General features: G+C 43.3%; 1 protein-coding gene across 2 annotated transcripts in view; it reads left to right on the top strand.

Moving 5' to 3' along the window:
- The window catches only part of ARMC9 (armadillo repeat containing 9), a 172,458-nt gene that overhangs the window by 82,371 nt on the left and 73,379 nt on the right, over nucleotides 1-16,708 (top strand). For both annotated transcript variants that reach the window (XM_043444550.1, XM_043444551.1), the window contains exons 18-19: nucleotides 3,976-4,066; nucleotides 7,325-7,380. In XM_043444550.1, the coding sequence (XP_043300485.1) occupies nucleotides 3,976-4,066; nucleotides 7,325-7,380 (147 nt within the window). The remainder of the gene's footprint in view (nucleotides 1-3,975; nucleotides 4,067-7,324; nucleotides 7,381-16,708) is intronic.

The raw sequence follows: 16,708 nt of genomic DNA, 5'->3' as shown, positions 1-16,708 counted from the left end.
TGAAAAAGTGAAAGTCGCTCAGTTGTGTCCCACTCTTTGCAACCCCATGGACTGTATGGTCCATGAAATTCTCCAGGCCAGAATACTGGCGTGGGTAGCCTTTCCCTTCTCCAGGGGATCTTTGTTTAGTTTATCAGTTTTCTTCAGAGAACCTATATAACTTCCATAGCTAAAAGAGGTTATTCATATGCACCTGACACACATGTTTATATATTTTTTTTAATTAGTTGATTATTTTAGCTGTGCTGAGTCTTTGTTGCTGCATGGGCTTTTCTCTAGTTGTGAAGAGTGTGGGGCTACTCCCTACTTGCAGCCCGTGGGCTCAGTACTTGTGACTCGAGGGCTTAGTTGCTCCAAGGCATGTGGGATCTTCTGGGAGCAGGTATCAGATCCGTGTATCCTTAACCACTGGACCGCCAGGGAAGTTCTGTTTATATTTCCCAAGAGAAATTTCTTGTGAAGACCCCTAGTGATGTAAATGTGGACTGTTTGGGTCGGAACAAACTAGAACACTGTAGAGAGCTGACCTGCTGAGCGTGAAAGGAGAGTTAGAAATTACTTGGACTGGATGGTATTTGGTGCATGTCATAGGCCCTGATGGGGGCTTTATCTATTTCATTCCTGAAAGACCCCCAAAGCTGTTGCTATGGTTGTGCCCATTTTGCTGCTGGTGAAATGAGGTTTAGAGGTTAAATCCCTTGCCCAGTGGCATAGCCAGTGAGCAGCTGGTCTGGGTGGTTTGGCTCCAGACAGCACCCCATACCTGGGTTGCAAAATCACCCCAAACTTGGGACTGGACACACCTCCAAACCTTTACCTAACAAGGAATCTGCATGTGATCCATCCTTTTCTTCCCTTCAACACTGCATACAAATACAGTCTTCTGTGTGATTGTCTTTATGATGGTCTCTAATCTCAGCGAGCTGGCAGGAACGGGCATTCCTTATTTCTCTGCTATTTGCACACATTCATGTTCTCATTTTCACATACCTGGCTGATATACAAGTACCTGCTCTCTTACCCTTTACGTCTGGCTTGGCATTTTTATTTGGCCTGGATTATCTGAAATGACATGTTATGACTTTCATGATAAAATATTATTATTTTTATGATTTTATTATTCCTATAATTTACATTTTACATTAGTCAAAACTTAAACATTATAGTTTATGTATTTCACTTATTTTAATAAAATAAATTTCACTTCTTTTAAATATACATTTAATAATAAGTATAAAAATATATGGACTTCCCAGGTGGTGCTAGTGGTTCAGAACCTGCCTGTCAATGCAGATGTCAAAGACTGAGGTTCGATCCCTGGGTCGGGAAGATCCCCTGGAGGATTGCATGGCAACCTGTTCCAGTATTTTTGCCTGGGGAATCCCATGGATAGAGGAGCCTGGCGGGCTATGGTCCATAGGCAAAGAGTTGGACAGGACTGAAGCAACTTAGCACACACATACACACATAAAAATATATATTTAAAAGAAGTGAAATTTCTTACGGAGAAATTTTTCTGCTAAAAACTCTTCCCCCAATAATCTTCCTAATTACAGAGAAGGAATTTGTGATTTCTTAACCCCCAAGTAACAACTGAGCTAGAGATAGAAGAGAGCAAGTGAGAATTAAAAGATCTTTCAATATTTGAACAGTTAATCATTTGCAAGAGTAAACTCTAGAGGAAAAAAAAAAAAAGATGGAGAGCCTGAATGAATCATTTGTCTCTCTCCACTGGCAAAAAGGTTAGATGTTGGCAGTGGTCAGCTGGTTGGTGGTGATCCTGACCTTTGGTGTTTTAGGGTTTATCTCTCTGCTTGCACTTGACTGTGTTCTTCCTCCTCTGGCCATTACTTTGGGACAGGGTGCAGGATGGGGAAGAGGTCAGTCTAGGAGACAGAGAGACATAAAATGCAGCCCTCCTGACAATAGACAAGCCCAGGTGTGTCTGACTGGTTCCCCAGGAGCCTGGGCGCTGCTGACCACACCCTCCGTGAAACTCTCTTCCCTTGTGGACTGTCCAGTTCTGCCTCCCAGGCCACTCCTTCACCTTCTCCTCTGTGGACTGGTCTGTCTCTGCCCCCCAGTTAAATGTTATCATTCTCTCTAGTATCCCTCTTCACCCTGTGACCACCAGGAACTCTGCTTGTTCCCTTGCTTCACTCACCAGCTCTCTGTTCTGAGCCACAAAGCCCTACCAGACACAGCAAGTGCAGTCTCAGTCATTTATTAAGCATCTCCTACGTGTTAATCATTGGATTAGATGCTTTTATTTTTTTAGGTATTGTAGTTTACGAACAGTGAAATGCATGGGCCTGACATATATAGTTCAGTGCATTTTAAAATTTATTTATTTATTTGGCTGCATTGGGCCATGGTTGCAGCACTCAGGATCTTTATTGGTTCATGTGGAATCTTTCCTTGCAGCACACAGACTCTTTAGTTGCAGCTAGAGAGCTCAGTTGCTCTGAGGCATGTAGGATCTTAGTTCCCAACCAGGGGATGAACCCCTGTCCCCTGCATTGCAAGGCAGATTCTTAACCACTGGACCGCCAGGGAAGTCCCTCCCTTCAGTGCATTTCCACAAACATACGTTTACATAACTAACACCAATATGCATCCTTTAAAAATCTCGTGTTGCCTTGAGTTGTCATCCTTATTTTATAGTTGAGGAAACAGGCTGGCAGGAGTTAAGTCATTTGACCAAGGTCCCACAGCTATTTTATCAGGAAACTAGAATTACGATCCAGATTGAACCTTTCTAGAAGACAGTGCTCTGCTTTAGATGATGAGAACTCACCGTGTTCAAAACTACACTTGGCCCTTCTTCTTTGATTCTGTTAGAGCTGTTGATTCCAAACTGGCCTACCTGAAAAGGCAACTTATGGCTGATGTAACTGAAAAGTACAGGCATAAGCTTCAGGCACATCTTGATCAGAATTCACATGTCACTTGATCCGTGTCTCAGCCAGCACCTCTGGACTCTGTTTCCTCAGCTTTGGGTTCAGTATTAGATACACTTTCTCCTTGTGGGGGCAAGAAGGCCTCATTAGCTCCAGCCATACATCCATGGGGTTTCCCAGGTAGCACTAATGGTAAAAGAACCTGCCTGCCAGTACCAATGCAGAAGACGTAAAAGACTCAGGTTCAATCCCTGGGTTGGAAAGATTCCCCTGGAGAAGGAAATGGCAACCCATTCTAGTATTCTTGCCTGGAAAATTCCATAGACAGAGCCTGGTGGGCTGCAGTCCGTGGAGTCGGGCTACATTCCACAGCATAGCAAAGAGTCGGACACAATTGAGCAGTTGAGCACACACACACACATACACACATTCACATCCCACAAGGGGAGAGGAAGGAGGGGAAATAGGTACTTATGGGTAAGTCAGTATCTTACCTCTGCATTTCCTGGGAATTCTGTGGGTCAAAATAGAAAATTCTGATGTCAGTGCTTTGTCGTAGAGTAAATAATGCACAATATAGTGACTTTATAATTATTTTGATAGAAAAGGAATGATGGCTGTTTAAAAAAAGGTTTTATTTGTTCATTTACTTCTCTGAACATATGGTTCCACTTTTCAAAGACCATTTTTGGCCCTAAAATCCAGATGGCAGTGTATAAATATAGGGAAAACACAGGAAAGAAACCACCTCCCAAAACAGCATATTGCCAAAACTAAAAAGAGTACTTACACAGTAAAATTGTACAATAGCTTTTTAAAAAGTAAATGCATTATAATTAGGTCAGCTAGTCAAGCAAAAATAAAATAATTTCATTGTAAATTCTAAAAACAACAAAAAACAATGAACTAAGCAGAGGAACTTTTTTATTGTGCATATCCTTTCCTCCTTAAAAAAACGGTGGGGGGGGGGCAGCGGATTTTATTTTATTTTATTTGGATTAGGTGGAACTATCCATCAAAAAGTAGTTTTCTCCCAAACTGAAATGTTCACTCTTCCTCTCTCCAACGCTTCCAGGGAATGGAAGACATCCTTCGCTGCTTCATCAAAGAGGGCAACGCCGAAATGATCCGCCAGATCGAGTTTATTATCAAGCAGCTGAATTCAGGTCTGTGTAATGCAAGAATCTATTATCTATCTTTTGAGTCTTTCACATGTGCTAGAAAGACACACAGTCTTTCTTCAAGGGACTTGTCCTATCTCAGCATTCATTCGAGAGGCCTTAAGGAAGCTGGCACGATCCAAGTGAACAAACAAAAGTTCAGCCAGGTGGTCAAGGCCACGTTGTCCCAAGATTAACAAACTCTCATCACACTTTTGACCTAAGTCAACATAAAAGCATTCAGAAGCAATTGCAGAAACTCTTCTCTAACCGGAAGTTCTCTTTATGTGGGCCTACCCTTCCTAATTACTGTATTTCCCCTGGCTCAGTAGGGTGGCTGTTTTCAGGTCAATGAACTATAATAAAATGGGGCCCAAGGGTCAGATAGTGAAAAAAGATGCCAGTCTTTCCAGAACCACTGTGGAAAGTGAACGCATCCTCCCAGGTGCATCCACTCCAGAAGAATCCATGTTGCCAACCAACAACTCTGGACGATGTGTCTTCTTTTCTTTCATTACTTTGACCACCCACCCGAATCCCATAAGCAAGAAAGGAAGCCTTGGATGGGACCAGGTGGTGGGGAATCTCTTAGCTCTTTCTGTGACTTCCTGATGCCTTGATCCTGACTCATGCACATGCCGGAGGCACCTGGTGCTGCCAATGTCCTGGGCCAAGTTTGTCACTTATATCTTTTCTACATGCCCTCATCCCATCACTGAACATCCAAGTGCATAGATCCTGTTTCTTGAGTGGAGGTACGAAATAAATCACCTGTTCCCTGCTCTAACCCCAGGGCCAAGTTTGACCAAGGCCAAGCAAAAGAGAGATGCCCAAAGTCCTTCCCCGGAGGACGCCCACTGGTGGCTTTGCCGGGTTCACAGCCAAGGATGAACCAGGCAGTCACCTGGAGAGACCTGAAAACCCCCAAGGCAGCACCCCATGGAAATTAAATCAGAACCTCTAGCGGAGCCCCGGGGGAGAAATAGTGTTTAAAACTCCTAGGTGATTCCAATATGCAGCCAAGGTGGCGCCTCCCTCTCTTGGACGGACACAGAAATGAGGAGGCACAGGAGGAGGTTAGAGGGCTCCCCAACAACAGGAGGCAGCTGGGAGAGCAGCTGGTGAGGTTAAACCTCTGCTGCCTTCAGGCAGGGGGCCCATTTCCATTCAAACCTCCTCCCCTTTGGTCTTTATGGAGCAAGCAAGATTCATCCCAAGTTCAGGTGAGCAAGGAACAGAACTATATTTTCTGCTGTATTTCTGACTTCCATTCTGCTAGGCAGGCATGTTGAAAAAAAAAATCTTAAAATGATTTTTTATAAATAATAAAAATATAAATAGATAAATAATGAAAAGTAATAATAAGGGAGCCGAGGTTGCTCCCTAACATTCTCTGGGTCGGCTACAGTTTGGGAAGGTGGGGGGATGCTGGAGAAGTTGTTGCTGGTCTACTCTGTGGTCACTGACTGAGACCTCCCTCCCAGGCCAGGGGTTCTCTGCAGGGTCAGGGTCAGGTTCTGGTTGGGAACCTTCTTCAGGGCTGATTTTGTCAAGATACACTTCTGTGTCCTTTTCAGTATTCTCTCTTCCCTGGCAGCCAAGAAGCACGGTGTCTTGTCTCCCTGGCCAAGAAACACCTCTTTTTCTAACACAAAGCTAGCCCTTGGACCAGCATGCTAATGAGTGTGAGGAGGAGGGGTCAGTCTACTGTTCTGTAAGGGATGCACTTTGGCAGGAAGTTATCATGGATGGAGCTAAAGCCTTACAAACTTGTGTATTCCAGACAAACTTGGGATCTACCTGCTCAGCTCCGAAAATTCCAGTTTAAATATAGGGCCTACAGTAGTTCTTTTTCATCTCAAGCACAGAAGCTGTTCTGTATCCATCAGGCAGTGGAAGGATCCCAGAACCCCAAACAGGGGTCTGTTGCTTTATAGCCAAATTAGAAAAATCATTGAACATTTGGGTGGAGGATCAGAAACACACACACAAACACTTAGGATATGTGTCATTGGCATCAAGTCAGAATGAATCTACAAGCATTGTGCTGAAACCTAAAGGAGGGAGGAGAGCTGGAAAGTTTTCATCCGGTCCAGGCCTCATCCTCAAGGGGAAATTAATAGCAGGGCTTCCCTGGTGGCTCAGCAGTAAAGAATCCACCTGCAATGCAGGTGATGCAAGTTCGATCCCTGGGTTGGGAAGATCCCCTGGAGAAGAAAATGGCAGCCCCTTCCAGTATTCTTGCCTGGAGAATCCTATGAACAGAGGAGCCTGGTGGGCTACAACCCAGAGGGTCTCAAAAAGTCAGACATAACTTAGTGAATAAACAACAACAGTGAACCACGGGAGCCTTCAGGAGCTCAGCCTGCTGTGACCACTAGCCTACCCTCTGTGGAAAAATGGTGGAATTTAGAAATAGGTTTAGTTTGAATCTCAACTCTCACTTACTGGGAATGTGACCATAATGTGTCTTTTATCCTCCGTGCCTCTGTTTGCTCTATGCTATAAAACCGGGATAAAAGTCAACAAACTCTACTGAGGATTAAGTCAAATCGCATGTGTGACACCATCTAGAATAATGCTTAGCAATAATATTGATACTAGTCTACTTTCTTTCTCCTAAAGTGAAAGTGAAAGTGAAGTCGTTCAGTCATGTCCGACTCTTTGCAACCCCATGGACTGTAGCCTACCAGAGTCCTCAGTCCATGGGATTTTCCAGGCAAGAATACTGGAGTGGGTTACCATTTCCTTCTCCTAAATTACTCTCAAATTATATGTTGGCTTTAATTTTTCTCGTGTCGTGACTAATGTGTTCTGACAAAAATGGAGAGAGATATTTAAAATTGCTTATGCCTGATATCAAACTATGCTGAAATGATACCAGGAAACAGGATTGTTTTGCTGTAACCTAACTCTCAAGAACTGAACTGAACTGAACTCTCAAGAGGGACTTCCCAGGTGACTCAGTGGTAAAGAATCCACCTGCGATGCAGGAGATTCGGGTTTGATCCCAGGATCAGTAAGATCCCCTGGAGTAGGAAATGGCAACCCACTCCAGTATTCTTGCCTGGGAAATTCCATGGACAGAGGAGTCTGGTGGGCTACAGTCCATGGGGTCACAAAAGTGTTGGACATGACTGAGAGACTAAAACAACAATGACTCTCAGAAGGGTACTTACACATCCCTGCAGTAGTTGAAGGGTTTTCTTGACCCAGGCTCCCAGCTGTGGTTATAGTTATTCATTGACCTTTTTTCCTTTATAGAAGAGCTACTGGATGGTGTTCTTGAATCTGATGATGATGAAGATGAAGATGATGAAGTAAGTTGGAGGCTCTTCACACCACATAGAAAGCTTGGGCCAACTCTGCCGAGTCTTTTCTTTGCCTTGAAAAGTTAGCCTAGAAATGGAGATTTCAGTCCCTGCTACGTTACTTCTCGTGATTCTGTGGGTCGGCTGGAACTCAGCGGGGTGGTCTCTCTTGGGGTGTCTGGTGGCTGTTCTCCATGTCCAGGCTGGCATCTCGTCCTCCATATCCCCTCTCCATGTGGCCTCTAATCCCTCAGTGATCCAGCCTGGACTTCCGTATTGGTTGGGGACTGGGCTCCAAAGGGAAAAAAGTGGAAGCTTCCAGCCCTTATGTGGGCTCAGCAGTCTCAGAACATCACTGCTGCTCCGGGCACAGGACGACCAGCCCACACGGGGAGCAGTAGTTAGACCCCACCCACACAAGGAGCAGGGTGGGAGGACTCGAGGGTGGCGTGTCTGGAGACTATCGGCCTTGCCTTGATGGGTTCGCTGCATTCAACATGGAGATGACATGCTCTAAGGCACTGGGGTTGATGGGAGGTTGAAAGGTGACAGGTCTTGAGCCAGTTTTTTTGCTCTGAAGGGGCAAGAGCCTTGGCCCTGGAGGCTCCCAGGGGGAATTGGTTCAGAGCCGGCAGACAAACCACTTGGCCCAGTCATTTGCATTCCTTTGTTGTGGGTTTCCTCAGCTGTGATGTCTGCTCACCTGTGTTTTTTAGAGCATGAAGGTTCAGGAGCCTGCTGTGTGAAGTGGTGTGAGAGAGAACGGTGACTCATGAGCTGTAGATGGATTTTCACATGACGAGCTTTTTCATTATTTTTCCTTAAGAACTAAAAAGCCAGATGTGGTAATAAGTTTTCTGTGGAAATAAGTGATCTGCATTTCTTCTGTTTTGTGGGGCACATTTATTCCTGAAATGAGTGCTGGAAGATGTATTGCTATTTAGAGTGGTGGGCTGTCCATTTAAAAGGTGTGTAAAGGCCAGGTTTTTTGTTCATTGATGGCATTCGTTGGGGGAGAGAGTTCATTTAAGAGCCCTCAACCCAAGAGGGCGGCTCCACCAAAGATGCGGACAGACCTGTGAGTGTCCCACCACTGCCAGCCTCTCGCCTGCCATTTTCCTAACGGGCTGTAGGTGGCGCCAGCGGGTGCTCCTGCTCCCTGCAGTTCTGGCGGCCAGGCCAGCGCTTTCTCCAGGCCCCTTCCTTTCAAAGGTGCATCCAGACGAGGCAGGAGGCCAGCCTCAGGTCACACGGAGTTGATGGCAGTAAAATCTGGTTTAGAACAGGCATCAGCAGACCTTTTCTAGAAAGAGGAAACTTGTGAATATTTTAGCTTTTCAGGCCACACAGTCAGTTTCATTCACTGAGGTGGACCATTGTAACACAAAGTAGCCATGGACAATAAATAAATGCATGAACGTGGCTGTGTTCCCATAAATCTTTTTTCAATGTGTCCTAAAGTTTGAATTTCGTATGATTTTTGTGTCATTGATATTTTTTTCAAATATTTTAAAATGTGAAAACCAGTCTTAGTTTACTGGCCTTGCAACAAGAGACACCTTGGCCCACAGGCCACAGTTTGCCAACCCCGGAGAGAACTCAGCTTCCGGACACACTGGGGCTTCCCAGCACTGTGACGAGACACCACCTGTGTGCCTGGCCCTTCAGCACCGTTTTATATTTTGAGTTAACATCTTAATTATTTCATTCCAATAACTTTTTGTCCACGTACAGCTTCCCTAAAGATCTGGGGGTTTTTTTCCTCCTATTATCTCTTTGAGGTTGTTTTGTTTTGTTACTATTAACCCTTTTGTTTTTGTACTGCATGGGAAATTTCATTTGGTTCGACTATTCTGTTAATGATGGAATTTCAACTTTTGGAAATTTCTCCGTGGAAGTTAGAGTAGAATATAGCTAAGTTATAGTTTTAGTAGACTATAACTACATTTAAAAAGTTATAATAGACTATAACTATAGAACTACAGTTATAGTCTACTGTAAATTAAAGAATAGAGAGATCTTTTAGCTTTCTGGACTTTTTGCCATTCTGTGCAGATTTTTATTTTAGGAGGATAGTGTATGGGGACTTCCTCATGGTCCAGTGGCCAAAACGCCACACTCCCAATGCAGGGGCCCCAGGTTTGATCCATGGTCCAAGAAATAGATCCCACATGCCGCAGCTAAGACCTGGTGCAGCCACATAAATAAACATTTTTTTTTTAATAGAAAAAAAAGAAGATAGTGTGTGAAAATATTTGTTGTGATAACTAGAATTTTCAGAAGATCCTTGAAGGGGTTTAGTTGGAAAATTATAAGGAAAGGACCTATCATTTGGGGCCAAAACTTGACTCTCTGTTATGAGCTCAAGTCAGCATATTCTGGGCTTATCCTCCCTCTTGGTTCTGACTCTCACTGTGGAGGATTAGCCAGGACGACCTGGCGAGGAATGAGCATGTCTATATTTTACTCAGCTTCCCCCAAGGCCAGATGTTACTTTTTAAAATGGGGTGTGTGGTTGGGAGAAACTGAAGGGTGCTTAGACTAAAGAAAAATCTCCAAAAAGCATTTGTGCAAGTCACACTGTTGTTGGAATGTGGCTGTCACTTACCAAGGTGATGACTTTGAAGGAGATGGCAAAATTATTTTAAGCAAAATTATTTAAACCCAAAACACAGATAATGAAGACTGTTTTCAGTTAGCTGCTAGTGCCTCTAAAGGTAAAATGGCTCTAGGAGGGGCTGAAGGCCGGGGTGAATCATGGCTGCCTTGTCTGACTCTGAGCTGAAATCTGTGCCCTTGTGACTTTGGCCACTAGTCTGCCCCGCTGGAGACTCTAAAGGATCCCCACGTGCATAATCTCATTTTTCTGTCTAATTTCTAAAAATATAATTACTTGCCCTGGTGTATTAGCACTTATTTAGTTATATCTGAATATATATACACTTACATACCAACATAAAAAGTTTTTTAACTTGAGTAGTCTGTCTAGGCTGTCACGTCAAGTGGAAAACGGAAATTGCAAAGTAACGTATGAGTCTGAGTCAATTTCAGAAAAGCAAACTTATAAACACACATCCTGATGAATTATATATCTGTGTATATACACATAGCAGAAAGGTGTGGAAGTTACACCCTCTTTGTTGACACTGGAAGTTTCCTGGGTGAGGGCTGGGGATGAGGAAGTGTGGATGAGAGGAGAAGAAAGGCCTAGATGAGCAGGCTCACCGTGTGGGGTGAGAAGTGAAAAAGGCACCTGGATTTAATGGACAGAGGCCAGTTGCTGAGCATTTATGAAGACTTAATGGGGCAAAAGCCAAACTGAGTAGTTGCAGAACAAGTGGGAAGTGAGAGAATGGAGCTAATAAGTAATAATACAGCTCTTTCCACTGAGTTGGCTGTGAGCAGGGAAAGAGGGTTGGATGGTGGTTGAACAGGGCATTTTTGTTGTGTTTTCATTTGGGAGATTTCCAAGCATGTTAAAATGCCATTGGGAAGGAATCGTTTGAGAGGGAAAGGTTGAACAAAAGAGCAAGAAGAGAGGATGGCATCAGAAGGACAGGCGTCTCCGTTATATTCAAAATTGTCTACACGCTTCTTGGCCCATTTAAAGCTCCAGAGAAGAAAAACTATCACTAGATAAACTTGAGCAGTATGGACAAGAGACTGGACAGGTGACAACTACTGTTTAAGGATTCCGATGTATTTCACCTAGTGCTTGAAGAAATGTGTCATTATCTAATATAATTTGTTTTATGTTAAACATATATAATATGTTCCCAAAGGGTGAATCTTTGTTGTTGTTTAGGTGCTAAGTCATATCGGACTCTTTTTTGACTCCATGGACCATAGCCCGCCAGGCTCCTCTGTCCATGAGATTTCCCAGGCAAGAATACTGGAGTGGGTTGCTGTTTCCTTCTCCAGGGGATCTTTCTGACGCAGGGATTGAACCTGGGTCTCCTGCATTGGCAGGCAGGTTCTTTACCACCGGGGCAGCCCCATATGAATCTTGAGGAGCCCTGATTCCAGTATTCTCACCACAAAAGGCTCAGGTTTTCTTACAGTTTGAGGTGAGTTCCTTGTGTCTAGCTCCTCCGTGGCTTTGTAAGTGGAGATGAAAGGCCTTTCTGTGCTAATCCAGAAGATTGATTTTAAGATAAATATTGTTCCCTCTTAAAATAGATTGAAAGACCAGGTTAGATCAGCCATGAACATTTACTTGCTGGTTGCCATGAATGTGACAATCATATGCTCAGCAGTTTCTTTCTCAACAGGCATCTCAAATCTAAAAGCCATTAACTTGTCTATTCCACAGGCATTAATATTTTTAATTATTTAATTGGAGGATAATTACCTGCAATATTATGATGGTTTTTGCCATATATCAACATGAATCCGCTGCAGGTATACATGTGTTCCCCCCATCTTGACCTCCCCCCACCTCCCACCCCACGCCATCCCTCCCGGTTGTCCCAGAGCACTGGCTTTGGGTGCCCAGTTTCATGCATCGAACTTGCACTGGTCATTTATTTTACATATGGTAATGTACGTGTCTCAATGCTATTCTCTCAAATCATCCCACCCCTGCCTTCTCCCGCTGAGTTCAAAAGTCTGTTTTCTACATCTGTGTCTCCCTTGCTGCCCTGCATGTAGGATCATCGGTACTGTCTTTCTAAATTCCATGTATATGTGTTAATATATATGTGTTAATATACAGTATTTGTCTTTCTCTTTATGAATTACTTCACCCTGTATAACAGGCTCCAGGTTCATCTACCTCACTAGAACTGACTCCAATGGGTTCCTTTTCATAGCTGAGTAATACTCCACTGTGTATATGAAAAGATGCTCAACATCACTCATTATTAGAGAAATGCAAATCAAAACCACAATGAGCTATCTCCTCACACTAGTCAGAATGGCCATCATCAAAAAGTCTACAAACAATAAATGCTGGAGAGGGTGTGGAGAAAAGGGAACCCTCTTAACACTGTTGGTGGAAATGCAAACTGGTACAGCCACTCTTGAGAACAGTGTGGTGATTGCTTAAAAAACTGAATAGAACTAACTTATGACCCAGCAATCCCACTGCTGGGTATTTACCCCAAGGAAATCAGAATTGAAAGAGACACATGTACCACAAATATTAATGTTTCAGGGCCTTAAAATAACACTATTCTAGGAAATAATGGGGAAAAGATCCAAAATAAATTTAAAAGAGGATCTATGTTTTCAAATGCCTCCAAGAGTTTGAAATCTAGATGGTTGCTGTTCAGTCGCTCAGTCGTGTCTGACTGTGTGACCCCATGGACTGCAGGACACCAGGCTTCCCTATCCTTCACTATCTCCCAGAGTTTGCTCAAACTCATGTCCATTGAGTCGATGATGCCATCCAACCATCTCATCCTCTGTCACCCCTTTCTTCTCCTGCCCTCAATCTTTCCCAGCACCAGCGTCTTTTCCAGTAAGTTGACTCTTCACATCAGATGGCCAAAGTATTGGAGCTTCAGCTTCAGCATCAGTCCTTCCAATGAATATTCAGGACTGATTTCCTTTAGGATTGACTAGTTAGATCTCCCTGCTGTCCAAGGAACTTTCAAGAGTCTTCTCTAGCACCACAGTTCAAAAGCATCAATTCTTTGGCACTTGCCCTTCTTTATGGTCCAGCTCTCACATCCATACATGACTACTGGAAAAACCATAGTTTTGACTATACAGACTTTTGTTGGCAAAGTAATATCTCTGGTTTTGAATATGCTGTCTAGGTCCCTGGGGGCTCAGACAGTAAAGAATCTGCCTGCAATGCAAGAGATGCAGGTTTGATCCCTGGGTAGGAACATCCCCTGGAATAAGGAGAATGGCTACCCACTCCAGTATTCTTGCTTGGAGAATTCCATGGACAGAGGAGCCAGGCAGGCCACAGTCCATGGGGTCCCAAAAAGTTGAACACAACTGAGCGACTGTCTACGGCCGTACGTACCACCCTGAAAATGCCCAATCTAGTCTGATCTCAGAAGCTAAGCAGTCACGAGTGCCTGGTTAGTACTTGGACGGGAGATTAACATTTTCACTTTCACTAGGTTTGTCATAGCTTTTCTTCCAAGGAGCAAATGTTTTTTTAAAAATTTTGTGGCTGCAGTCACTATCCACAGTGATTTTGGAGCCCAAGAAAATAAAATCTCTCACTGTTTCCACTTTTCCCTCATCTGTTTGCCATGAAATGATGGGACCGGATGCCATAATCTTAGTTTTTTGACTGTTGGTTTTTAAGCCAGCTTTTTTACTCTGCTCTTTCACCCATATCAAGAGGCTCTTGAGTTCCTCTTCACTTTCTGTTTTTAGAGTGGTATCATCTGCATGTCTGAGGTTGTTGATATCTCTTCCAGCAATCTTGATTCCAGCTTATGAGTCATCCAGCCATGCATTTTGCATGACGTACTCTGCATAGAATTTAAATAGGCAGGATGACAATATACAGCCTTGACATACTCCTTTCCCAATTTTGAACCAGTTCATTGTTCCATATCCAGTACTGACTGTTGCTTCTTGACCTGCATACAGGTCAAGTGGGTCTGATATTCCCATCTCTTTAAGAATCTTCCACAGTTTGTTGTGATCCACACAGTCAAAGGCTTTAGCATAGTGAATGAAGCAGATGTAGATGTTTTTCTGGAATTCTCTTGCTTTTTCTGTGATCCAACAGATGTTGACAATTTGATCTCTGGTTTCTGTGCCTTTCTAAATCCAGCTTGAACATCTGAAAGTTCTTGGTTCACGTATTGTTGAAGCCTAACTTGAAGGATTTTGAGCATGACCTTGCTAACATGTGAGATGAGCGCAATTGTGTGGTAGTTTGAACATTCTTTGGCATTGCCTTTCTTTGTGATTGGAATGAACACCTTTTCCAGTCCTGTGGCCACTGCTGAGTTTCCCAGATTGGCTGGCATACTGAGTGCAGCATCATCTTTTAGGATTTGAAATAGTTCAGCAGGAATTTCGTCACCTCTACTAGCTTTGTTCGTAGCAATGCTTCCTAAGGCCAACCTGACATCACACTCCAGAATGTCTGGCTCTAGGCCAGTGACCACATCATGGTTATCTGGATCATTAAGACCTTTGTTGTATAGTTCTTCTGTGTATTCTAAAATCTAGATAGGTGAGATAACAAAGACCCTGATAATAGCTTGTGTGTCCTCACCACATGCCAGTGCTCCTGTCTTGGCACTATTCACTCATTTACTCCTCATAACAACCCTGTGATAAGTACTGTTACTGTTCATTTCACATTTGAGGAAACAGAGAAAATATGTCACTTGCCATGTTAACACAGCTAATGAGTTAAGTGATGGAGCCAGGAATCAACCCAGGTGGTTTGACTTGACAGTCCATGCTATTAACCACTACAAGATTTTGCCTCCTGTGAGATATAGATATAGATAGATAGATAGATATAAACACACATATATATATTTATATATATATAAATAAATATAAACAGTTAGCAAGTAATAGAAAATAAATAAACACTCATAGGTTCATGAGTATGTTAGAACTAGAAAGTGTTACAGAAATTCTAAGTACTCAGAGAAAACTGGAAAGTGGCTGTCTTGACAGGGCTTTGCCTCGCCGAGGGTGAAGGGTGGGTGGAATGGATTGCTGAAGAGAAGGATATGGTCAGGAAAGTAGGAAAGGCATCTTCTAGGGGAGACAGCGTGAGCTTTGTCCTTGCCTCTCCCCAGCCCACATCGACACCCCCACGAAACCCATATTAACCACCTAGTGTGTGTATATGCTTTCATACTTTCCTTGTAAGACACACAGAAAGTACACACATACAGGTACACATGTTCATGTGTGTTTTTGTCAGTATTTGTTTTACAGAATGAGATAACACAGAAATACAAACACACACATCCTCAGGGTCGCCTTTTTCCCTTGTTGATATCTTTCGGAAATCCCTGTAAGCCAGCCAGCACCACAACTGATTCTTTTTAATGCTGTGAACTTATGCAGTCTTCCCAATACTTGCTGCTTCAAACAATACCTTGATTAACATCTTTGTAAATATATCCTTTTTTATTTACATGGGCTTTTTTGCTGGGTGAAGTATATGTGTGTTTTAATTGTAATACATTTTTCTAAATTGCTTTTTAGAAAGAAAGAAAGTGAAGTCACTCAGTCGCGTACAACTCTTTGCAACCCCATGGACGGTAGCATGCCAGGCTTCATCCATGGGATTTTCCAGGCAAGAATACTGGAGTGGGTTGCCATTTCCTTCTCCAGGCGATCTTCCCAACTCAGGGATCAAACCTGGGTCTCCCGCACTGCAGGCAGACTCTACTGTCTGAGCCACCAGGGAAACTTTTTAGAAAGGCTGTAACAATTCAGATTTCACTAGCAGAGCAGGAGAGGAGGCTTTCCTTCCATCTTCCTCCAGTGGTAGGTGTCATGACTCTTTCTTTGTATTTTTGCTAATTTAATGATGGCTTCCCTGGTAGCTTAGGTGGTAAAGAATCTGCCTGCAATGCAGGAGACCCCGGTTCAATCCCTGGGTTGGGAAAATTCCCCTCGAGAAGGGAATGGCTACCCACTCCAGTATTCTTGCCCAGAGAACTCCATGGACAGAAGACCTGGCAGGCTACAGTCCACAGGCTCACAAAAAGCTGGAAACAACTGAGGGGCTAGCACTTAAAGGATTATGGTGGTAAGGTGCTAGCTATCTCATCATTTTCGTTTTGCATCCCCATGAGTAGTGAGTTTGAGTGTCTTTATGTTTATCAGAGTGGATATTTGGATTTGCTATGCTGTATTTTGCCCATTTCTGTCCTTTCTCTATTTTTAAAATTGCATTTGTCTTTCCAGGTAAGCTTATATGGATTCTCTATATATTACAGATATTGATCCTTCTTCACCTTAGTTGCCAATATTTAAAAATGTATCTTTTACCTTCTGACATATTTTTATAACTTCTTTTGTCATAAATCTTAAAAAAAACCTTTTAAATGATTTAGTTTACTATTTTTAGTTGTGCCGGGCCTTCACTGCAGCGTGCAGGCCTTCCCTAGTTGCAGTGTTTTGTTGCAGAGGCTTCTCTTGTTGCGGGGCACAGGCCCTAGGTGCGAGGGCTTCAGTACTTGTGGTTCACGGGCTTAGTTGCTCCATGGCTTGTGGAATCTTCCCCAGCGGGTTCAAACCTGTGTCCCCTCTTTGGCAGGTGCATTCTTATCCACTGTACCACCAGGGAAGCCCCCCCCAAAAATTTTTAAAGATAAATATTAGCTTTTTCTATTATACCCTTTGGGTTTTCTATCCTGATTAAGGTTTCTATTAACCCTAAATT

Source organism: Cervus canadensis, chromosome 24 (assembly GCF_019320065.1).
Source record: "Cervus canadensis isolate Bull #8, Minnesota chromosome 24, ASM1932006v1, whole genome shotgun sequence".
Classification (NCBI taxonomy): domain Eukaryota; kingdom Metazoa; phylum Chordata; class Mammalia; order Artiodactyla; family Cervidae; genus Cervus; species Cervus canadensis.
This window is presented reverse-complemented; position numbering and strand designations above follow the sequence as displayed.